The following is a 24,874-nucleotide window of genomic DNA, read 5'->3' as shown; positions in this document are numbered from 1 at the left end:
TTTTGACTCCAGAGGGCAGAATCAGGGAAAAGTCAAAAAGTCAAATTTAGGTTTCAAATCAGGAAAAACTTCCCAACAATTAGAGCTATCCCAAAGTGGGATGGACTGTGTCAAAAGGTGATGGGTCCTCTCTCCTTAGAAGTCTCTATGTAGAGCGCTAATAACCATTCTTGTTATATATATTACAGTAAAGATTTCTCTCATTCAACTAAATGGTTGGTGAAGTTTCTTCCAACTCTGCAAGTAGTAAAAGTAGAAGTAGAATCAACAAGACTTAGTAAATAGATGCACACAGGGAGTGAGGTGAGAGTGAAGAGTCTACCTAGGATGACCCCTAGATTATGAACCTGAGTGACTGGAAGGATGATGATACCTTCAACATAAATACAGAAATTAGGAGGGCCAGGATTAGTGGGAAAGATAATGAATTCCACTTTAGAGAATTTGAGATGTCAATAGAATATCAGATAGAGAAGGTCAGAAGGTAGTTGATGATGTGGGCCTAGGGCTCAAATGAGAGATAAGAGGTGAATATGTAGATTGGAGAGTCAGCTATGTAGATATAATAGTTGATCCCTTGGGAGCTCTCACCAAATGAAAGAGTATAAAGAGAGAAGTCCCAAGATGGAGCCCCGAGGTACACTGGGACAGGACATGGGTAATATTCTTACAAAGGTCAGCCAGGTAGTAGGAGAACCAGAAGAAGGCAGTGTCATAAAAGCCCAGGGCAGAGAAGACATCTAGGAGGAGAGGATGGTCAACAAGGTCAAAGACTGTAGCGAAATAAAGGAACTTGAGGGCTTAGAAAAGCAAGCATTATGTTCTGATCGATTGTTTTGTGCAATTAAGGAAGACCTCAAAGGACTAAGCAAATTTTTGTGTCAACTGACACACTTGGTCCTTCTTGTGTTAATACAGCCTTCTCTATCCCCTCAAACACTAGGTCCCTAATGGATGCCACATTCAATCCTTCCTATATAGTATCTTTAATGCTGTCATTTACACTGAGATGAACTTCATCATAGAGATTTCTTTGACTTGCAAAAGTGGAACATAAGTGAATATAGGCCATCTTTAGAAAAACAAGTAAGGAGCTACTAACAATCTGGATTTGTCACTGAGTTTAACAATAACAAGGCCTTACATACAATCTTTTAACTTTACAAATTATTTTCACATCCTTCATATCTTTTGATACTTAAAAACAACCTTGTAATGTTATTTCCTGCCCCCACCCCCGCCAAGTCAGACATATTTTAATTCAATGAAATATTTGACTTGGCAACTTTCTGGTGGACACTTTCAGTAACCAGAAAAACAAGGGCCCCAGGTCACCTGACAAACAAGATGGTAGACTAGGCACTTTTGCCAATCCCTACTAACTCTCAACAACTCCCTTAACCCCCACCACAGAATTTATGTGCCAGGTGTAGTGCAAATTACAGCTGAATTGGGGGGGTGGTGAAGAAAGAGGGCAAGGAGACAAGCTCAACAAGGTAAAATGTTTATAAATTAACACTAGAGAGATTTTTTTTAAAAAAACCTTCATAATTCACTTAGCATCCCTCCCCTACCAACATCTATGATCCAGGCAGGGATGCAGAAACTGGCACAAACTAACTTTGTTCCTGGAGCTTATATTTGAATCCCCTCCTACTACAGAGACTTTGCAAGCACACTTTGCCCCCTGCATATTTCCACCCCACAACAAACATAACTTACTGACTTTTCCCAGTCATGTGAAGGGGACAGGAAAGGTAATTTGCTATCTGGTACCAGCTCTCTGGTCCCAAGATTAGGGACATTTTCAAAGTTTTAGGGTTTGTTTTAAAAATCCTCTCATCCCTCCCCCTAACCTTACCAAAACAATAGCAGCAGCAGAAGCAACAACAACCAATAAATGCTAATTCAGCCTAGCCATAAACGAAAAGAATGAGAGCCAAGGTAGGAAATGGAGCAGGAGGCCAGCATAAGTGACTACACCAGGACTGATGAAAGGGAGATTGAAACCCACCTGAGGCCACTCTTATTCCCTCTGAAAGCTACTAAAAGCAGAGACCAAGGCCAATGAAATAGAAATCCTTTAATGTAGAAAGGGACTGAGATAGGTTTACAACTTAGGCACAGGAGTATGCCCACCATTAAGTTCAGCAACAATACAGTGAATCCTTATGAGCAGAAGTGGGGAGCACCAGGGTGACTAAATGAGGGGTGAACTAGCCCAAGGCAGAAAGAGAGCAAATCAATGGGCCTGTGTCAATTAGTAGTGGGATTGGGCCTATGACTAGCCCTTATACTTCTAACCTGGATGCAATAGGGAGACCCAGTCTTAAAAAACAAACAAAAAAATGAAGTGGATGAATCTAAAAGTGAGTGACAGGAGAATATTAGATAAAAGGGCTGAAGATTTCAAGAAGAATGAAATTCAATAGAAACCCAGGGTACAAATAAATAAAGTAACAGAAAAAGTCCTAAAACTGGAAGGAAGTATGGGTACTAAGCTCTCAAAAACATTACAAAGCTCTCTTAGCTATTACAAGGTGAATGTTTCAAAAGAAGCATGAAATACATGAGAGGAAAAATTAGGAATGAATGTGTACATGTGTCTCAGAACTTATAGTTCTCAATGCAGTAATAAAAAACTCAAAAGTATCAGAATAAAAAGATTGAATCCGTAGTAGAAAGTATTTCCAAAGGAACGAATGAGAGATTAACAGATCTGGAACAGAATACTGAAGCAAAGAGAAATCTGACAGAAGACAAAAGATAACAATGTTAAAAAAAAAAAAGCAAGATCTCTATATAAGAGGAAGTCATTGACCTTGAAGACAGGATTCCCACAGACAATTTAAGTACCCAATGTATCCCAAAATAACATGATAAATCAAAAAACTTGAATAGTATAATGCAAGGAATAAAAAAAAAACTTCCCAGAATTGCTGAATATAGAAAACAAAATACCAATCAATGGAATCAACACATTGCTCCCGGGGGCTACGCGGAACCAGTTCAATACTTTAAAACACATAACGATTAAATTTTATAATTTCAATGACAATTTCTGCAAGTGGTCAAGAGAAATATCTTCAAATATAAAAGTAATGAAATTCAAATAATACAAGATTATTCCATGCCCACTAGAAACCACAGAAAGAATTGGAATAGTATATTCCAAAAAGAAAAGGAGCTCAAGCTGTAATCCATAATGACATATGATGCTAACCTAAGCCTCATCATCAACAAAAAGATTGACATTCAACAAAAGAGAGGCATCTGAGGCATTCTGCAACCAAAAATTCAAGACAGGAGCAAAACCCCCCCAAACAAAAGAAACATTAAAAAAGTAAATAAGTATAATTATCAAGGAAAGAATAAATAATTCATTAAATTACCCTGTATTTAAAGCTTATTTAAAAAAAAAGAAAAAGCTAGCTATAGGCTAAAAAAGCAGGGAGGTTAACAATAGATTTTCCCTCCCAAGAATACACAAGAGGATGAAGATGTAAGTAGAATTTAAAGAACTAGGAAAAGTGAAGGTGGAGGAACAGAAAGTACTATAGCTGAAATCTCACAACTCTTGAGGTGACTCAAGCTTTTTTGTGGGAAAAGATTGCAGTATCAGAGTATATAAATGTGGAAAGGGAAGGCAGAGGACAGAGGAAAAGGGGTAATGTGACTTATTAAGTCCATGGGTAAACAATGAAGGGGTAATGACTTACAGTTTCTTAGTAGGAAGAGGATCTAAAGGATAAGGCAATGATAACAGGAGAAGTAGCAGAAGGAAGGAACTGGAAGAAAGGAGTGATGAGCCAAAATTCATAAAAGTAATAATAGAGAAACTAGTTAGAAAAAAGAATTCACACTCAGGACTTCAGAAGCTTTAACTCCATTTGCAAAACAAAGAAATAAAAGCAATAATATGAATATAAATTATGAATCAGAGAATAAAATTCTGAAATACATAGAAAAGGAAGACAATGAAGAAAGCAAAAATTTTTTTTTCTTTAAGAAAAAGGCATAGGGATTCTTACTTACAACGTCACTAATGTGAAAATAGGTTTAATAGGATTTATATGTATAGCCTATATCAAATTGCAGCTCTGTCTTGGGGAGGGAGGTAGAGAGGGAAGGGGAGAAAAATTTAAAACTCAAAAGTCTATGGAAGTGATTGTTGAATTCAAAATAAATTAATTTTTAAAAAAAAAGAAAAGAAAAAGGCACAGGGGAAAAAAAACAGTAAACAAAAGAAGTTAGAGGGGAGGAAAGGAAAGAGGATTTTGAACTAACCATGTAACTGACAGGAGAAAAAGAAGGAATAAGTGAGACAGATGATAGAAGAAAAAGAAACCAATGTAAGTAAAACTCCCAAAAGTAGAGAAAGAGTTGATAAATAGGAGTCAGGGGTAGTGATGGCAAAAAAGAACATGTAGAAATAAGGTTGCATTAAAATAGTTTAAGCAAAATTAATTGTAGCAATAAAGCATCAAATTAAAAGATTAAAAGGATTTTTAAAAATATTTTTAAGGAGCAGCTAGGTGGCTAAGTGGATAAGCACTGGCCCTGGATTCAGGAGGACCTGAGTTCAAATCTGGCTTCAGACACATAACACTTAATAGCTGTGTGACCCTGGGCAAGTCACTTAACCCCATTGTCTAACCAAAAAACAAAACGAAGGACAAACAAAATATTTTTAAAAGCAATAGTAGAAGTACCAAATGAAGAAAAACATAAAACCAATGCTCATAACTTTGAATGTGAATGAAATAAGTAATCCATTAAAACGAAAAAGTGTGGCAGAATGGATAAGAAAACAAAACCCCACAATCTTTTACTTTAAATAAATACATATCTAAAAAGCAAAGACATATAAGAGCAAAATGAGAGGTTAGAATAAAATTTACTATGCACTAGGTGAATCAGAAAACTCAGGATTTACAATCATGGTATCAGAAAAGGCAAGACCCAAATTTCAAGTATCAATGGAGACAAATAAGGAAATTGCATATTATGGTTAAATAAGTCATAGATAACAAACTATTATTGATATTAAACAGAGATTCACAGAGTTGTGCACAATCCTCTCCTATTCTCCAAATGTTAACAGATGGAAATGCTTGTTTTATTTATTGTTTGCTAAGTGCACAATTTTTTAAAAAAGAAAAAGAAATAACAAAGAACTAGAAAGTAGATAGATGCCTATCAATTAAGGAATGGCTAAAAAAAATTTGGTACAAGAATGTTAGAAAAGATGAATATAATGAATATAAAGAAGCATGGAAAGACTTAAATGAACTGATGAAAAGTGCATGAGTAGATTCAGGAAAACAACATAAACAATGAGTACAACAATTTAAATGGAAAGAACAAAAATAACAAAACAATTGAAATGCATTACTGTGAAACTATAATAATGAAGCTTGGCCCCAAACAGATGTGAGAAGGTACCTTCTTTGTAGAGGTGAAGGACCATAGGTATGGAGCACTTCATTATAAAGTCATACTTTTCCAATATATTGGCTAGTTACGTTGAACTTTTCTTTTCTTTTTTTTTTTCTTCTTTAATAAGGGGACTGGCAATTTAGGGCCCAGGCTTTTCCTGATGACAACCCACATGGAGCCTTGAAGGACCTGCTTTTGGAAAACTGTAATGACATTTAAAACAGGGGCCTGATTCCTCCTTTCAGAGCCTGTGCTGGGTAGCTGTTTCCTGTCTGCTTACTGAATGACGGGAAAAGGCCTTTTAATTAGCTGCTAAGCCACAACTAAGGATGCATGCAAAAAAATCACTAATTTCCCAAATAAAGGTCTTTTTTTCCCCTTCCTATTGGCAGCAAAGAAAATGTCTCTCTGACCTCCTGGAGGACTAATAGAAGGGAATCCTTCCTTCCTCCACCCCACCTCTGGGCTTGTATTTGAGCACATGGCCTCCTAGGCAAGCCTACATCTAGGACAAGGCTGCCTCCTATTTGTGTCATCTTTCCATTGGTATAGGGTCTTCTGAAATCTGAGAGGGCAGAAGAGACACCAAAGTCTAGACGCAGAAGTCCATACCAGAATTTCCTAGCAGCTGAGCCTGGTGAGGAGCATAGCACCAAGGAGTGACCTGCAGAATCCAGTCCAGCCATGAATCAAAAGGTGTGACTTTCAGCAAAGAAGTGACTTATCCATTGGCTGGGCCTCACCCAGAAGTGAACTTGATGATGGAAATGTTTGTAGCAACCACTTTAAGTTTGAGCTCACTCTCCCCAGAGACTGAGGTACAAGGAGGAATATATAACTTGGTTTAGGGGAATGATTTTATACTTTGGTGTTTGCTATATTTTTTCCGTAAATACCTTCTGTAAAAGTTAATTGATGTTAATTGACTAATTAATATTATATCAATAATCATTAACGATTGCTATTGAGAGTAAACACTAAAATGGTAGCTTAAGTTGACAGTATTAGAAGAACCCCATTGCCTCTCAAGGGTATTCCTAAAATCCTGGGGGGAGGGAAGTAAACAGACATGCTCTGGGAATCTGACTGTCTGTGTAAGTGGGATTTGGGATAAGGACCCCCAGAGTCTATAAAGCCATAGAGTTTTAGGAAGCCTGCTTCCAGGACTGGGCCTTCACTGTCCAGTCCTCTAGTTGTGATTACAAGGGATAGCTCTCTGGAATGGGTTGGGGAGAGAGATACAGTAGGAAATACAGGCAATGTAAACATAAAAGGTTTAATAAAATTTTATTTTTAAAAAGCAAGCACAAAAATATATATGAAGTTAGTTGCACTGTTTGTAGAGGTTATATTTGAAAACCTTAAAAAAAAGAAGACAGGTAAGGTCATTGAAGGAATTGAGATTGTTTAGCCTAAGGAAAGGAAGCCTTTGGGGGAGGAGAAAGGTGATAGTCATCTGGTAGGATCTGAAAGGCTCTATTATATGGAAGATGGATTAGACTTATTTTGCACAGCCTCAGAGAGCAGAACTAGGAAGAATGGATGGCACTTACAGAAAGGCACATTTCAACAAAGAATAAGGAAGAACTTCCTGACAATCAGAGCTGTCCAAAAGTAAAATGGGCTGACTCACTAGATAGTGAGTTTTCCATCACTGAGGGCATTTAAGCAAAGATTGGATGATGATGTTGGGAAGGAAAGGATTCCTGCTCAGGGACAAATTGAACTGCGTGACTACTGAGCTCCCTTCCAACACTAGGATAAACAGAGTTCACTGTCACTTGAAATGTTCAGGTTGAGGCTGGGCTACCACTTGTTTGCATATTGTAGAAGCTTCAAGTAAATTTTAGACTAGATGATCTCTGAGATCTCTTCCGACTCTGGAATTGTGGGATTCCAGGAATCAGGGTACTAGTAAACAGGAAACAAAAAACTAAGTTCTTATGCTAATGCAGAGACTCTGTTCTCTTTACTCTTAAATTCCCTAAAGCATTGACCAGGGAAGGGAATCTGAGTTGGAAAGTATATAGTTATAGCTATAGGAAGAACCAAAGCCCTATAGCTGTATCTTATTCCTGATTCAGACAGGGGCAGAAATATTAGGAATCCTGGCAGGTTCTTTTAGTTCCTAAAGTCCCATCGTAGGACATACCTGGATATACTTCTCCCCTAAAGACAATGAAACCTGGAAGGAGAGCCACAGGGAGATTCACAAATGCTCCTGGTCCTAGAGCTCTGAGGCAATTTCTGGGCTCACTGAAAGGTTTCTTTCCAAAGCAAAAAGTGTCCAGAAGTTTAGTTAGCAATGCTTTAGTGAGGCAGGGGAAACAATGTTGGTTTTTTTTTCCTAACATTTGCCAAGCAACAGTGAAGAGAGCAGGGCAGAGTCCAGACTGCCCTGGATGGAAAGACACTGAGACTGAGAAAAAGAAAGACACAGAAAGAGAGAGACAGAGACAGAGAAAGAGAGGGACCTATTGTGTGCAAGAATGGAAGAAAGGAGAGAAGAACTGAGCTCAGTTAGGGAGCCCAGCAAAGTCAAAAAGTACCCTGTCAGAGCTAAACAGGTGACCTGTATCCCATCTGAATGCAAGAATGAGAGGTCTCAGTGGAAACTCTCCTATCTCCTTTTCAGTAATTAACCTGCCTCTGTGTACATAAAGGCATAATTACAGGCAAAACAACTCCTTTGATGTGTGAGTATAGAATTACTAGTGGGAAAAGAGGGGAGAAATAAAACAGCGAACAATCTTGCTTTAATATGCAAACAAGGTCGATGAAAAAATATTACCAAGAAAGCAAAGAAGGCAAACAAAAGGAAAAAAGGCTGGGGAAACAAACCAGGCTGAGCAAGCATCAGAAGCAGGCTCTGCTCCCTTGGGGAGCATCTGCAAGGAGGCACTCGGTGCTTTTCCTTCAAGACTTTCCTTTCAAATAGTTTAAGTGTTTTCAAGTAGCTCTTCTTATCAGGTCACTTTCTTATCTTCTCCTTACTGGAACTATGCCCCTTCCTCCTTTTACAGAAATCCCTATCCCATTCCCAAAATGGTCCATTTAGTCTTAAATTCAGAGTTTATGAAAGCAAGGTTCAGCTTGGTCTACAGACTACATCCAAAAAACAGAGCAAAGAGGGAATGGGATCGAAGACCCTAACCCAGCATCCTATTATCTAACCAGTGAGTCATCCACTTAGCAACACGCCGAGTGCTAGCTGATTTCATTACAGAAATCTTTTCGCTGGGGAAGGGGAGGAGATCTAAGCAATGCTAATATCATTTAGCATTTGATGGGCTTTGAGAAGGGCAAAAAAAAGACAAACAAAGAACAAGGCTACAAGAGACCTTGGCATGTTAGTCACCCTACACATGAATTCCAAAAATGAATATATTCAATAGAACTATACTATACTAAGCATATGGAAAATTTCTGGGCAGGACAGAGCTGCACTTTGAAATACAGACATTACTCTTGCCCCATGGTGTCTCTTGTGCTACCATGGTTCCAGGCTATGCACTTGCAGAATAACACAAAACAATACTCAGATGATGGGGTGAGACAGGGAGACTTGATTTGGCACCAATAGTATCATTTTTCCATGGGAATAATCTTAGGGACTAAGCTTTGGCTGACTGTGTAAATCAGCACTTTTTGTAGATTTTCTACTAGTCCTTGTTTCTCTTGGCCTTGGTCAGATCTGTGGCCTGGCTCACAGATTCCCACCAGGCCAGCTTTAGCCCACAGACCTTTGTGAGATGGGAAGGGATAGTTTCAAAACAACAAAGAAACTGAAGGATTCATTGTGGGAGTACACACTGACATGACTAGATATTTGCACATATCCAATCTGTATTTCCATGGACTGTGCATCCATAAGATCACTGAAGCAAAAACAGGTTTTTCCTCCAATCTCACCATTCCACCTTGTACTTGGGGCTGGGAAAACCTAATTTCATGTTTCAACAAATCCCACTGATTCAGTATGATTTAGCGACAGGTCTGTTTTAAATGGGCTGTTCTACATGTTGACACAGGGTCTTCATAAAAGCTTTGTTTATTTTTAAATTTGCAAACTGTAGTAGTCCAAGTGCAATGTTAAAGGCCATTATCTCTAGAAATGAGTGGGGAATTGTTTTGTTTTGTTTTGTTTTTTGTTAATGCTGATATAGACAGTTGTTCTATTCATCAGGATTTAATTTATCTTCTCATCTATTATTGGCATTTCTTTCAGGGAGTAGAGGTGGTAGTAGTAGTACTTGTAATAGTAACAGTATTAGAAGTAGTAGTAGTAATAGCAGTAGTAGTAGTAGCAGCAGCAATAGTAGTATTAGCAATAGTAGTAACAGCAGTAGTGGCAGTGATGATAGCAGCAATGATAATACAACTAGCATTTATATAGTGCTTAAAGGCTTACTAAGTACAAAATATGTTAAGTACAATTGCATCACAGAGTTGTTCTAATCATAAATAAATTTTCTTCTGGATAGCTTTTAAATTTCTATTCAACCTACAATTTAAATTTATTCCAGTTTGAAACTGCATAAGGATTTCAAGAGAACCCAGTGTTTTCATATTATGTATATGTATATATATACATACATACATACATACATACATACATATATATATACATATATATATGTAGTATAACCAGGTATATAACAAACTCATTTTCCTTTCATCTTTTTTCATAAAGTTTCCATTTCCAGTAAAAGCTTTCAGGGCAAATACTTATGAAAATGTCACTTGGGTGACAATTCTTAAATGAATTTATATGATGATTTTCCTAGCAGAAATTCAGAGTTGTTTTCTGTGTATGTTTGGATTATTCCTCCTAGGGACAATGGTCACACACTAAGAAGCACAGGAGGGCCAGACTTCTAGTTTGGGGAAAGAAAATCAGCCCTCATTTGAGTTCAGTGGCAAAAATGACAATGTAGTATTCACTAATGGGAAATGTTCACTCCTGCTGTGGAGCAAGTATAGGAGAATACCTTGGCCAATGGTACTGGACCCTTATTCATTTTTGTAGAAGAAGCAATAAGGGGGGGGAGAGGTGGGAATGGTCCTCAGAAACAATATAATTCAATACACATTTATTGTGTACCTGCTATATGCAAGGGACTGTGCTAGGAGGAAGGTGATACGAAAACAAAATGAAAAAAAAAACAGTCCTTGCCCTCATGATATTATACTGAGGTTACAACATTTACACAGATTAATAAAAGCATGATAATTTGAGAAAGGAAAAATTGCTAAGGTAGTCGGATAGGGATAGGGGTGTATGAGTAAATTAAGTGCTTATAATAGCTCCTAAATTTCTCTTGAGTACCATACATAATCTTTATGTTCTTATCCAACCCAAAGACCTCTGATTTTAAAGGAAGGAAGGAACAACATATTTTAGAAGAGATATGAGCAGTATGTCATAATGGTTAAAGACCTGGACTTGGATTAAGAAAGACCTGGGTTCAGATCCTATCCCTGATCTATATTGGTTGTGTGACCCTAAGAAAATTACCTTAATCTCCCACTGCTACCACCACCATCACTTCGAACACAATCATGGCAAGCCAAGTATAAATTCAGAGTGATTGATGATTTGCATTGGCAGAAAGTATTTTCCTTACTGGAAGTTTCCTATACCAACGAAATTACAGATGCATACAAAAAAAAAAGACAAGGAAGAGAAGTTAGATAGCCTACCTACCTTGGGATCAGAAAGACCTGCTTTCAAGTCCCTATGAGACACATCCTAGCTAAGAGATTGAGGGCTAGGCACTTAACATCTCAGTGCCCCTAGGCAATTTTCTTGGCCTCCAAATTACGGACTAGCTTCCCGACACAAAATAAAACCTCGGGTACAGATCCCTTCCCCATCCCCCCCAAAATGACAAGCTAGATTAAAAGCATGTACTCCTACTACGTCTACTAAGTCTACTAGGAAGAGGAGGGCACCATAAACTAGGCCATGAGGACTAGTTAGCAGCATTGTGAATGTTCAACTTGGAGAAAGGAAGACTTACCAAGGACAGAAGAGCCGTTCTCAAATATTTGACAGGCTGTCACATGGAAAAAGAAGCAGACTAATGTGTGGTTCCAGAGGACAGCACTAGGAACTTACCTGGAGATCAACATAAGGAAGAACTTTCTAACTATAAGAGCTACAGACAACTGGGTACAAGTAGCAGTAAGGATTGGGATAGTAGTCCTCAGAAACAATAGGTCAATTCAATAAACTTAAGCACTTAAAATTAAGCACTTGCTAAGTGCAAGGAACTTTATTAGGTGTGGGTGGGGTTCAGGTGTGGGTGGGGAAAGGGATACAAAGTCAAAATGAAAAACTTGGCCTCTGTATATTATACTGGGGGCTGCAACATTCACTAAGATTAGTTAAAAGCATAATAATTTGAGTAAGTAGAAAGCACTATCAAGAGGATGGGAAAGGGAGTGATGGACTGCTATTTCCAACAACGAAGGGAAAAGCTGCCTCCTTATTTCATTCAACAATCATTTTTAAATGCCTACTATATTCCGGCCCCGGTAATAGGTGCTGAGACGAAAAAGAAGGGGGAAAAAAAAAAACAACGCCCGGCCCTCGAAACTCTTAAATAGGGGTGGGGGAGAGGGTAACGGGCAGGAGTGGAGAAATTTGTATAAAGTTAAATAAAAACAAAAGAACTACAATTTATTTGGAAGGGGCTGTGTATACATGGAGGTTTCAGGCAGAGTCTAGATGACCAGAAGGCGTGGATGCTGGATAACAGGTTGAACTTGATGACCTCTAAGGTTTCTTCCAACTCGGAGATTCTCTGATAATGTGACAGTAGGGAATCCCAGAGATGATCTTTGCACAGCTTGGGCTAGAAATGACAGGTGTATAAGGAACAGGAGAAATACCCTCCCCCCACCTCCCAAGATCAGAAAACAACTCTGCATTTAAAGGAAAAAGAAAGCAAATCCAACTCTCCGAAACTAACCTTTGCTATTTCTCCTGGACTGAAATCGCGGGGGGGAAGGGGGGTGGGGAATGGGAGGACGTGGAGATGTCTACTGAAGGGACTGTGACCTAGACTTAGCCTTGGCACAGCATTCCGCGGTGAGAAGGGGGGGGTGGCGAGTAGTTCTCCATTACCTAGGTTGGTTTTTCATTCTGCCCAGTCCCAGACTGCGGTGTGTTGCTTGTGCAGGTGTACACAAACAGTCGCCGTATGGATTTTTCCAGCTCGTGTCAAATGCGGTGAATTTCCGTGAAGGACTGAGGAGGAGCAGGTTGGAAACTCGACTGAGAAAGGGATCCAGAAAGATGAGGGAGGGGGCAACCTCTTTCCCCACCTTTTATCCTTACTGGTCAGAAGGGTGAATCTGGCTCGCGCTAGGACCCAGGGGCCAGAGAGCCTCAGTCGTCCTGTAGGTTCATTCAATCTCTCATACACACACATACACTCACACACTCGCACACCCGCGCGCGCACACACACGCACACATACACACACGCACGCAGACACACACAACTGCAACCAGGAGAGGTTCGGAAAGTCTGCGAGAGACTCTTTGCGGCCGCATTTTCTTCTCCTGAGATCCTGTCCTGCGCTTGGCAGCAACAAGCCTCCTCCCAGAGTGTCCGAAGCAGGAGCCTGGAGATTCCCCCCACCCCCACCATGGGTAAGCGCGGCAGGCCGAGGAAAGAGGCGAGATGCGGAGAGGAGGATGGGCCGGCCGCCTCTCCAGAGCCCCAACCTCACCCTCAACCCCAGCCACAACCTGGGGCGCCCGCGGCAGCCCAACTCAGGTGCCCCTTCAGTGACATCTTCAACACCAGCGAGAGCTCGGTGGAGAAACATATCAACACTTTCCTGCAGAATGTGCAGATTCTGCTCGAGGCCGCCAGCTACTTGGAGCAGATAGAGAAAGAGAACAAAAGTAAGTTTGCAGCTTTAGGGGATAGCTTCTCGCCCTCCTCTGTCAGCGCCTAGCCCCTCGAACCAGCCGCTGCCAGTTCCCAGCCCTCCCCCAGCTCCTAGCTGTGAGCGACTGACACCGGAGGAAGGGACAGGCACTCAGGGCTTACGGAGATGTAACAAAGAGAGGGGGAGAGAGAGCGAGGGTGTGCATCTCTGTGTGTCTGTCTGCTGGGGCTGTGGAGAAGGGCCGAGGAGAAAACTGCAAAGTGGTGTTTGGCTGACAACCGGGCACCAAGCAGGATATCCTCGAGGTCGTTTTTCCTCTCTCTCTCTCTCTCTCTCTCTCTCTCTCTCTCTCTCTCTCTCTCTCTCTCTCTCTCTCTCTCTCTCTCTCTCTCTCTCTCTCTCTCTCTCTCTCTCTTTTTTCCAGCCTCCTTGGCCGGATGAGTGTTTGTTTTGCCATCTCCTGGATCTGGGTGGGGTGGGTATATTAGCAAGCTAAAGTTGGAAGCGGAGGGTAGAGAACGGGGATTCCAGAACAAAACCCTGTTCTTTCTTCCTTGCTTTCTTTCATTCTCGCGTTCTCGCTCGGTCTCTCTGGCTCTCGCACTCTGTCTCCACTGTCTCTTTTTTCCTTTCCGTAAGCGCTGTTCTCCAGAGACCCACGTCCTGAGACACAATCGGGGGCTGCTGCAGGCACAAGTGCAAGATGGTGTTAATCTCCCCTCCGCATCCCCGAACCCCCTAGCAAAAACAACAGACAAAAAAGCCTTACGGTGTTCAGCCTGAAAAGTCCCCCCCCCAAAAAAAATGGCCTTGTGCAGTAAGGAAGTTGGCCAAGGGGACGATGCTAAAAGGAAACTTTATGATCTTGCAGGAAACAATAGTTGACTAGGGTTTTGGCTGTTTTGATGGAGGTGGGTTTATTTATTTATTTTCCAGACGGCGTCTCCAACTCAGCTGCCTGGGGAGGCAAGGAAGTAAATAGCCTTCCTGATAAATTCAGTCTACTGGCCTTGGTTTTGAGGGTGCTAGCTTTTTCCTCTGTACAGATCACGACCCTCCCCAGTCAGCAGAAAAACCATCCCTAACGGGTGCATGCGTTTGCCACAGCTCGGCTCCGAGCACAGTCATTGACAATAAAAGATGGGAGGGAGGGGGAAGGGGGAAAGAGAGAAAACCCTGGCTGTTTAATCGTCCGAACTAGCAGGAAGATCAATGCAAAACGTACGTACACACACACAAACACACAAAAGGTCAGATTGCAACGTGTCAGATCTTGCAACCATCTCCTCACCATTCCCTCATCACACTCACTCCCACACACCAAGAACAACATCACGCACACACACAACACACATCCCCACCAAACAAACGCATCGACTTCCAGGGTTAAACTAATCATATGAAAGCACAAAAAATCCTGCGAATTCTTTATTTTATTTTAATCGCATTTCAGAGGTTAGCGGGGACGGGGAGTGGGGGCTTTTTTTTTCTACTCCAAAACGCTCTTGGTGTTTAGGTTGCAAAAGAAAAAAGCTCTGATGTCCGAGTTACCGTGTCTCTTTCGATTATTCATGGTGGGGAGGCAGAGAATGCATTGGCTAGGGTTGTAGTTTCAGAAAAGCTGGAGTGAGAGTATGCGGATGGAGCGGGGGCGGCGAAGAGAGGGAGAAGCGAGGATTTTTGTGTTCGTTTTGCGAGTGCAGATTGTGGGATGGTACACGGTGGGGGGATGTCTCTCCCTCCCCAGCGTCTTCTTTCTCGAGAGTTGCGTCTTGTGTTGACGAAGCTTTCAGTTCTTTGGAAGTGCTTATGGAAGGGACCTTGGAAATGGGTTGAAACCTTTTTCCTTATGCCACCCCTAAACTTAATCTAGAGGACTCGGGAACTCGGAGTCTTCTCGCTTATCCGCTTTCCTCATCCTTGGCGTGGCCGCAAGTCACGTAGGCAAAAAGCCGAGCGAGCCGGGTTGCCCAGTGGGGAGTGCGGAGGAGGAGGGAACGGTCTCCTCCCTGCTGAGCTAGTCCGCGTGCTCTTGTTTGGGTGGGGAGGTCGTTGGAACAAAACTAAACAAAACCTGACTTGCTCCTTGGAGTAGGGCTTTAGCTCAGCAGTAGCCTCCTTTCCTAGGTCAAAGTCAACTTCATGTACGTATTCAGTCTTGTCTCAGCACCAGAAACCCACTTCTGCCTCTCCTTCCCCCCCACTTTCCCCCCGCTGGAATATTTTTAGACCTCGCTTTCCCTTTTTGCTGCTGCTGTTTTGCTTTACAAGACATGCTGCAAACAGCACCCTGATTTCCGCAGATGTGCTGAGCGCAGAGCGTGAAATAACGTGGCGAGGAGGAATAAAAGGCAGCGGGGCTGGATTGCTGAAAACGCTGAGGAGCTGGAGGCGCACATTCCCTCCCCCACTCCCTCAACCCCCCCCTTCCCTCCGCCCCCGGCCTCCCACGCATTGTTGGTGCTGTGGGGGATGACATAATCCGAAGTCTCTCGGTCCTCCCTGCTCTCAGACCAGCGCCACCCGAGTGGCATGCCCTTCTTGTTGTTACCCTGGGCTCCTTGCCATCATCCCTTGCAAATATCACCGAATTCTTTCCTACTTTCTCCCCCCCCCCCAGTCCTCCTCCACAGAAATGCAAGGCCCTTTGGAACGGCCTTTCTTCTTCATCTTCTCCTCGGCCCTTGGTTGCTGTTTTTCTTGCTCCACACAATGCCCAACGTCACGTCACCGGTGTGTGCCTAGAAACCGTGTGAGCGGCTGAGGAGTGTCGTGATACCCGTCTCCATCCTCCCCAGGCAGCGGTGCGCCTTGTTTGTTTTGCTACAGCACACGGATCGCATAAAAGAGAACATCTTAATTGGCAAAAAGTGAGAGGGGGAAAAGGAAATGAGTTTTAGAGTCTAGATAGGGTCCGACAGGGTCACTGGGTTCAGGTTTGGGATATTTTTGGAAGGAAAACACCGTTGTTTTTCTTTCTTTAAGCTTCCTCCCAGTTTCTTGCACGGTATTTTTTTTTAGGTCACATAACTGCATAGAATGCTGCTGGCTCAGGTGCATAACCTCCCTGCCTGCATTACAGCCCGCTCCCCCGTAGTCACTTGATCTCAGTTTCTCCGCCTCTCCCCGCTTCTCCCCTCCCAGCTGGAGACACGTGGTTTCCACATGGAGACAAACTTCTCTCCTCTGACTGGACTTGACCTAGCTGCGTGTTTTGGCCAATTGGCAGCTTTGGCCTCTCCTGACGTCACGCGTTGCCAGGGCTTAGAGGTCGGTGGGTGGGACCAGGAGCCCAGACTGGGAGTCTCTGGGAACTGTAGTGCTCAAGCTGCCAGTCTACCCTCTTCTTAAAGGGACCCTACACCGACTCTGATTTTTTTTTCTCCAAGAAGACTGCCAGGCTCCATTAAGAACGCCCAGTGAATAGATGTTCTACAGTCTTTGTCACTTCTGTATGGGCTGGGACTGGAGTGTCACAGGACGGGAATCTCCCAAGCCTGTGGCCATTCTGAGTTCATCTTTCTACTTTTACTCTTGTTTACAAATTGGGGAAGAGGGAGAGAGAGAGAATGTGAGTGTGAGTGTGAGTGTGCGTGTGTGTGTTTGTGTGTTTGCATAGTAGTCTGAGCTGTTCTTGGAATTCTTTACTGTAACAGAGTTAGAATCTAGCTCAGGAAATGTTGGTGACTTAGCCCAAATGCTATATTGTTCTCTGTATGTAAATGGAGTGGATTTTTGTTGTATGGTGAGCAAATCAAATAAACAATTATCTAGCGTGCAAGGCCCTGTGTTTCTATGTATAATAAGAGGTTTTGGAAGGAAGCAGATGTCAGGTTTGCTCCACAAAAAGAAAACCAGCCTTTTTGAAAATCAAAGTCTTCCTCACTTTGTAATTGACCCTATAGGCAAATTAAGTACTAAGTTAGAACTGAAATCAAAGGCTGTGTGTGTAATGCACACGTGATTGAAAATTAAAGGAATATGTGTTGTCTTCTTGTTTAAAGAACCATCATCTGCATCAGCATCGAGAGATGAGGGGAAGGGCAGTGTGGGGCTTACACAGAATTCCAAGAGAGAGACTCATAGGGTGTTGAGGTGGAAGGAGCCTTAGGGATCATCTTGGGTAACCCCCTCATTGCACACAGCATACTAACCTGCAGTTTAAAAGTCACGGAGGATGAAAACAACAACAGAAGTTGTTTTGTGTATTTTGGGGGGAAGGGTGGCCTGGAGGTATTATAAGTACGGAGGAGAGAAAAATGATCTGAGGAGTACCTGAGACAGATGATGTAGGTGGAGACAGGAGAGACTGGAGACTGAGAAGTGATCACAGATCCATCTGTGCCTTAGGTGAGGTTCAGGATCATAGATCCAGAGGATGAAGGGTCCTGACATTAGACTCATACAAGCAGTTAGTGGGGGAACTAAGATTTGAACCCGGGCAGTCCAATTTCAAAACCTATGTGGCTGATACTACACAGAAAGAGTGAAGGGACATAGACTTCCTTTAAAAAAAAAAGGAAGCTGAGAGATCTGTATTATTCATTCTGTCCTATCCTTCTAAGTTTATCACCCATATTCATCAGACTGGACTACTTACTGTCTCCCAATGTTGTACTTAACTCATACTGGTCTTTATTTCTGCTATCCACATCCCTCAAGGCCCAACTCACCACTGGCCCACCTCCTCCAAGAAGCCTTTTCTAACTACTTCAGCCCACACTAAACTCAAAATTTCAATTGCAGTTAAGAGTTTGCATCATATAATTTAACATTTATCTTTTCTCCATTTCCCTTGCCCTTGAGTTATTTGTCTTCCCACCTACACTGGCCCCCTTAAGGCAAAGATTGTGTGTGATATTTTTAATATTTTAATAAATTTGTCCTAACATCTAGCACAGTGCTGGGCCCACAGTAGGTGTTTAGGAAGTATATGTTCATCTGACTGGCAGTGAGGGTTAACTACAGGCAGGAATAGAATTGGGCCCCAGAGTTTAGAACCAGGATAGATAGCAGGGTTGTCAGAAGCACAGAGCAAGTCTGGGGCTTGGGGCTCTGTACCGAGTTTGACTTTAGCCTGCTTAGGGAAAATGAGGTAAAATTATCCCTTAATCTGCAAGAGATATGAGCCTGGATTGAGGTAGAAAGGTCAGGACTTGAGAGCTGTTTTCACAACATTTCTGCATATACCTGGCAGTTGAAACCATGAAAATGGATCAAGTACTTCAGATTGGGGGGTCAGGGTCCACTTATCCTAAAATTGAGGGTTTCCTTGGCAGCTCATGTTCAAACAGGTCACATTTCTGACAACAAGCTCCCCAAACTAATTGCCTTTTTCTAAAAACCCTATGGATTATTTGGGGGGGGATGGGGATTCTTCAGCAGTAACCCTACTTTCCCTGTGTCCTTGATTAGGAAGCCCAACACTGTTGCAAGAGCCTTGTATTTAGGTATTTTTCTTAGTTCTAGATTTTGATCTCTGCAAGCCTGTCTGATAAATGTTGGTGTCAAGTAGAGTGGGTTGGTTCCTGGTCAGAGCTGGGTAGCTGGCTTTGAAGATGTAATCAGCATTGAAGGCCTCAAAGTACCAGAGACAAGGTACATTATGGAAGGGACACTGGTAAAGGTGTTTAGTCTCCAGGGAATGTAAGAAAACAAGTCCCTTTTTCCTTAGTTTTGAAAGAAAAGGAAGTATTTATTAAACTGCACGTGCAGACATTTCCATCAAAGGTGTCTCTTCGTAACAGCTGCTAACCCTTGGAGAAACACATAGCTTGACCATGACTAAATATGAAACACAGGAGCCATTTAAAGAAATCTGGAGGGAAATGTGGCATTGATGACAATCAAACTACTGCTTAGCCTGCCTCAGGTTGGGATGGAGTTACTCTAAAGGGAAGCCAGTTTACTTTTTTAGCAGAGAATTTTGTGCTTGGTGACAGGTTTGGAAGCTGTGTCTCTGGTTGCTTGAGACCTCCAAATCAGAATCTGAGGCTACCAGGCAGGGAGGATTCCTGAATTTTGCCTGGGAGGGATTGGGTCACTAGGTCAGAAGATTCTATTCCCTTAGAGTTATGGAATTTCAGAGCTGGAAGATCTCATAGAAATCATTCAATCCAATCCTTGTGGTATTCCAAATGGAGAAATTGAATGATTTATTAGGAATCAACAACGAATAAAATGTTTACTATATTAATGAATCTGTCAAAAGTGGATGGTTGCCCTTTTTTTAAGCATTTGACCTGCAGAAATGAATTTGCCACAGTGAGTTCCATGCCCATTGTGGTATCCTCTGCCGTAGATCCATTCCTCCCCACTACTTCCCTCCTACTACCCCATCCCCTACCAACACTTTCTATAAATATAGTTAGATAAATATTGATTTAAACTGGGTTTCTAGAGCAGGATCACATGGTTGGCCTGGCCTGATCTTTACCAAGATACCACCTCTAAGTCAGAGTTGGCACACCTAGGCCCCCTGACAACTTGGGCTTCCAAATGACCCTTTTTCTGAGAGGTGAACCATGGTTTTGTGGTTTTAGAGTTAAAAGAAATGAGAACTTTCTTTGAATAGTGCAGAAAGCTATTTTCAGAAGGAAGAAGTGGAGTAAGGCTTGTCTTAGCCTGAACCTCTGAACCACTCCCCTCCCTTACCCATTTGAAAACAGAGGCATATAGGATAATAGAACTTCAGAACTGGGAAAGGGCTTTAACAATCACTTATTCCAACTCCTTCATTTCATGGATGAGAAAACTGAGAACCAGAGAAGTTATTTGCCCATGGTCACAAAGCTAGCCATTAGCAAAGCTAGAACTGAAACCCAGATGTCCTGACTCAGTCCAGAGTTCTTTCTACTGCTCTTTGGGGAATTTTCCCCTTGCAGTCAAAAGCTAAATTAAAGAGCTGTGACAGAGACAGAACTCTGGGAGCTGGAGCCTGGGGGAAGGGCAGGCATACTATATAGCACTTGGTACCTTGCCTTAAGAGCTGGCTGATACCCAAATCAGTGATTCTCAAACTTGAGTCACTGACCTCGGCACACCTCTGCTTATTTCAGAGGCTATCATGAACTTCTCATTGAGTTTCAAGACAAAATTAGTTTTAATTCTATGTAATTTTTAAAATATATTTTAAAATTTATGAGGCCCAGGATTGGGATAGAGTATAAATCATATGGCAGCGTGGAAATCTGAAAACTTTCATTTCCAGGAAGATAAGTTAAAATCAGCATTGAGTAATGGGGTACCATGCTTATTGGAGCTCTGTTTCCTGAGAACTCATAGAGATACAGAATATTAGTACTTGAAGGGTCATTGGAGATCTTATCTATCTCCCTTATTTTTGGAAGAAGGAAACTGAGGCTCAGAAAGAGGAAGTGACCCAACTCGAAGAAAATAGTGTCCATGGAAGAACTGAAACCTGTGTGTCCTAATTCTTGATGCCATTATACCACCCACTGACATTTGGGTGAAAGCACCTCACTAACATTTAGGTCAGGCTCTAAGCAAGCTGAGATTTTGCAAATGGTCAGTCCCTGTGTACAGACAGACACCTGTTGCTTGGCTTCTTTGCTAAGACTTAATGGAAATGATTGTCTCTGAAATGATTGTCCCTAGTTCAGCCTGGGCCAGAGATGTTAAGGCCTAGGACAGCTGTCTTTATCCCTCTGGCTGAAAATACTATCTACTTGCCACCAGTTTGGACTTGAGAATACAACTTTGTTGCCAGCCCCTCTGGGCTGGTTGCTTCATTGAACTCATATTTTATGAAAAGAAGGCTTTTAAATACAGGTAGACTTTGTTCTTCACAATAAATTTGTTCTTTGCTGGGGATAGGGGTAAGGAAGTGAGGGAGGTGATGTTTATATAAATCAGCTTAGATTTATAGTTTCATCAGGAGAGCTCTCAAAAGGAATGCTCAGGTAAATGTTTCATTCTTCTGTAAAATGGGAAATAATTTTGCAATATTAGTTATTATGCCCTAATCTATAGTAGTAGAAAGAACAGTAGACTAGAAGTTAGGAGCCTTTTCTAGTTTGGGTCCTGCTAGCAACTAGCTGTATAACTTTGCACAAATTATTTCTTTTTCTGGACCTCCACGTACTCTTCTGTAAAATAAAGGAATAGAGAGATAGCGAAAAGTGGCACACACCTGAACAGTTAAATCTACTGAAGAAACTTTGGTCCAGGAAAGCGTCAGAGATTTGGCAATGTCCTTCTCACCTCCAAAAAGTGAGTTTGCTTCGGAGCTATTTCTTTTCTCATTTGCATGTGAATCTTTGGGAGATTGTAAAGACTTGAGTATGGGTTGGCTAAGAATGATTCCATTATTTTATTTTTCTCCATTATATTGCTGTTTCGATGAAATACTTTGCCATTTGAAAAAAAAATCAGGGATTTTGGGGATTGAACCAGACAATCCCAAAGGGCTTTTTAAGCTCTAACATGTTATGATTTCTAAGAAGAGATCACTTGCAGCAGGGGCTATTTGGTTATTTGTTAGTTGTTGTTTTCTTAAAGTAGGGTCCAGGGGGGCAGCTAGGTGGCACAGTGGATAAAACACTGACCGTGGAGTCAGGAGGACCTGAGTTCAAATCTGGTCTCAGACCAGACACTTGACACATACTAGCTGTGTGACCCTGCGCAAGTCACTTAACCCCAATTGCCTCACTAAAAATAAAAAATAAGAAAATAATAAAGTAGGGTCTACTTTTGGGTGAGACACTCTTCTTATAACTTAATCTTGACTTCTAACCATTATCAATAGCATAAAAACCATACCTTCTTTTAAGAAACGGGTTTCCCCACTCCTTTGTTATCTTTGAATTATGTAATTTGTGTATAATCCCTGACCGTTCATCCAGCTCCACTTTTTATTCTTTCAAAGCTGGTGAAATGGCAACAAGTCATCTCCACTCTCTTTTAGTCATTTTGTGGCTTCTTTGTGGTGCTCTTTTCATAGTGTACCCACCTTACCATTCCACCTTTAAACCTCCTGGTAGGCAGGCCCTGATAGCCAACTCCAGCATATGTTTAGGAAAAACAAGCATGTTTTAGTAGCATTATGATCAGAATATAAATGGTAAGTCTAAAAAAAAGATTATTTTCATGAAGTCATAATTTAATATTCATTTATTTATCCATTCAAAAGGTATTTCCTGAGCACTTACTTTGGGCAAGGGCCACTGCTAGGTGCTATGGAGGTTACAAAGGAGCATAAGATTAGACCCTCCCTACTGGGGACTATCAATAAGAAGTATATTAATAACTGCTACAAGATGAAATTAGTGTATTCAGAAAAGATGTAGAAAGAAAGTGTTATGGGAGTGGAGAGGAAAGAGTGATCACTTCCTGCAGGAAGGATTGGGAAAGGATTCCTGCAGGAAGTGACGTTTCACCTGAGCCAGTGAGGGTAGGTAGAAACTGGACAGGCAGAATGTGTATTATTTGAGCCTCTGTTTTTTTGGCTCCTTTGCAGTGACTTAGGACAGCATAAGTATGTTATTGTCTTGATTTATGTTCTGTGTAGGCAGATCTGTAAATAAGAGCTGACATTTAGCTGCTCTGTTTTCCTGGGTGTGAGGAGAGGGTACAGCCATTGTCCTGGGCTATATAAGGCCCCATCGTTGCCCTGTGAGATCCCTAAGTCCTTTCCCTGCCCCAGGCCAAGCCAACACTGCTTCCTTTATTTCCTTAGAACACTGAGAGTATTCTCTATAAGACAAAACCTCATGATACAGTGGAAAGAGCCCTGTACTTCGATTCAGGAGACCTGGGCCTCACCCAGGTCTGCCATTTGTTAGCTATGTGAATGGGTAAGTCTTTCAACTTCTGGGGCACTTGATGCAGAGTCAGGAAGACTTACGTTCCAGTCCCACCTAAGGTACTTACTAGCTATGTCACCTTGAGTTGTTTCTCAGCTTCAGTTTCCCCCCCACATTTGTAAAATGAGGAGGTTAGGCCTGATAGCTTCTAAGGCCCCTTCCAGTTCGAAATCTGTGCTCTTATAATCGTCTGTAAAATGCTTGCATGACCCACTTCCAAGAGTTGTTGTGAGGATTTTCCCTAGGCCAGAGCTGTAAAAGTCACAAGCAATCCTGGGTTACAAACCACAAGCAAAACTTCTGAGTGGGACCTGAACCAGATTAAAATATAATTGGGAAATTTTTTAACAAAATAAATTAATAATGCAATACAACCTAGATAATGTTAATTTGTATTTTTCTAAATCAGTGTGCAGCTTGCAGGACTCTATTTCTACTATTGCTCTAGATCATGTAGTAATGAATATGTTAAATTTTGCTTTAAAACATTGTACAAATATAAAGTGCCCCTGTCCTTCTTAGCTTTCTCTCCTCACTCCTCTTTTGTCCCTCCCACAAGTTGAAATTGAGTTCTTGCATACACAGTAGCCAGTCCCCAAAGAGGTCCCTAGCAAGTATTTCCTGCTGTCCATTTTCAGAGAGAGAGACTGGATCCCTGAGAGATAGCTGAGGAAGGAGAGAATCAGTTGGAAAGCCAGAAACTGAACCTGGAATTGTAAAGTCCCCAGTGAGGCCCCAGTTACGCAGGGTGTGTCCCCCCCCCTCGGACAGGCAGTATTGGTCTTGGCATATGTTCCAACCTGTTTTCTTACTAGTCATCCTCTGGCAGAGGAAAGCCAAACCTGTTGTGTGTTTCTTGAGGCATTGAAATTGAGGACAAAGTGGTCTCTTCCCTTTGAGGGAGAAGTCACCTCCATGCTACTTTGCATGGATGGAACCTCCCTGCCCAACATCCTCTGGTAAACTCATCCAACCAGTACAGCCTTTATGAGACACCTCATGGGTGGATTATGTCTGGCTTCCTGAAGGACAGCTTTGCCAGGCCTATGGCTTGTGCCAGTAGCTCATGCAGAAGAACCAGGGGTGGGTCTTGTTAGCCAAGCATGGGCAGCAAGGCAGATACAATGTGGGGGTAGGAAGGAAATGGCACAAATGGGTTGGAAAGCTCCCTTGTGCTGCTTTTGCTTCTGTAGTCAGTCAGTGTATTTACACCGCAGGGAGCAATCCACATTCCTGTTGTTCATTCTTTATTCTTGACACCAGCTTCTGGAATTCTGTCACTGTCACAGGGCAAAGGAAGAGATGGTTTGGTAGCAATAGAAGGACCTGTGTGGGAGCCAGACTCCGTGAGCCCATGGCAGTCTTGGAATTCCTCAAGTGCTTTCCCTTGGAGGCCTCTCTGTAATTTGCCCAAACACTTCTCTGGGGAAGGCTTTGGGAGGGCTGGTCTCATGTGTGCTCACATCATTAAGTCTAGTGTGTCTGTATCCCAGTTGGTCAAGCAGCTGGGGCCTTTAGAACATCTAAAAGATTAGGAAGAAGCGGTGTCACAAGGGTCAACAAAAGCTTTGCTCCAGATACTAGGGGTATGAATCACTCCCTCCCTTTTCAGACGACTGGAGGGTTTAGTAAGAAGGTAGGAGTCAGATCTGAATTTAAGGGATCTAACTTTTGTTAGCCTTTTTACTATGGCTTCTGGACATG

At 42.0% G+C, this 24,874-nt stretch overlaps 1 protein-coding gene across 2 annotated transcripts in view; it reads left to right on the top strand.

The window, feature by feature from the left end:
* Positions 1-12,909: 12,909 nt before the first annotated feature.
* MXI1 (MAX interactor 1, dimerization protein) overlaps positions 12,910-24,874 on the top strand; it is a 102,653-nt gene continuing 90,688 nt past the window's right edge. The window contains exon 1 of one of the 2 annotated variants that reach the window (XM_020987995.2): positions 12,910-13,359. In XM_020987995.2, coding sequence (XP_020843654.1) covers positions 13,098-13,359 — 262 coding nt within the window. In that variant the 5' untranslated portion in view covers positions 12,910-13,097. The remainder of the gene's footprint in view (positions 13,360-24,874) is intronic. The other variant, XM_020987994.2, reaches the window with a different exon arrangement.

The sequence above is a fragment of the Phascolarctos cinereus genome, unplaced genomic scaffold (genome assembly GCF_003287225.1).
Source record: "Phascolarctos cinereus isolate Bilbo 61053 unplaced genomic scaffold, phaCin_HiC Scaffold_3;HRSCAF=262, whole genome shotgun sequence".
NCBI classification, from domain to species: domain Eukaryota; kingdom Metazoa; phylum Chordata; class Mammalia; order Diprotodontia; family Phascolarctidae; genus Phascolarctos; species Phascolarctos cinereus.
Note: the sequence above shows the minus strand (reverse complement) of the source record. Positions and strands in the feature narration are given on the sequence as shown.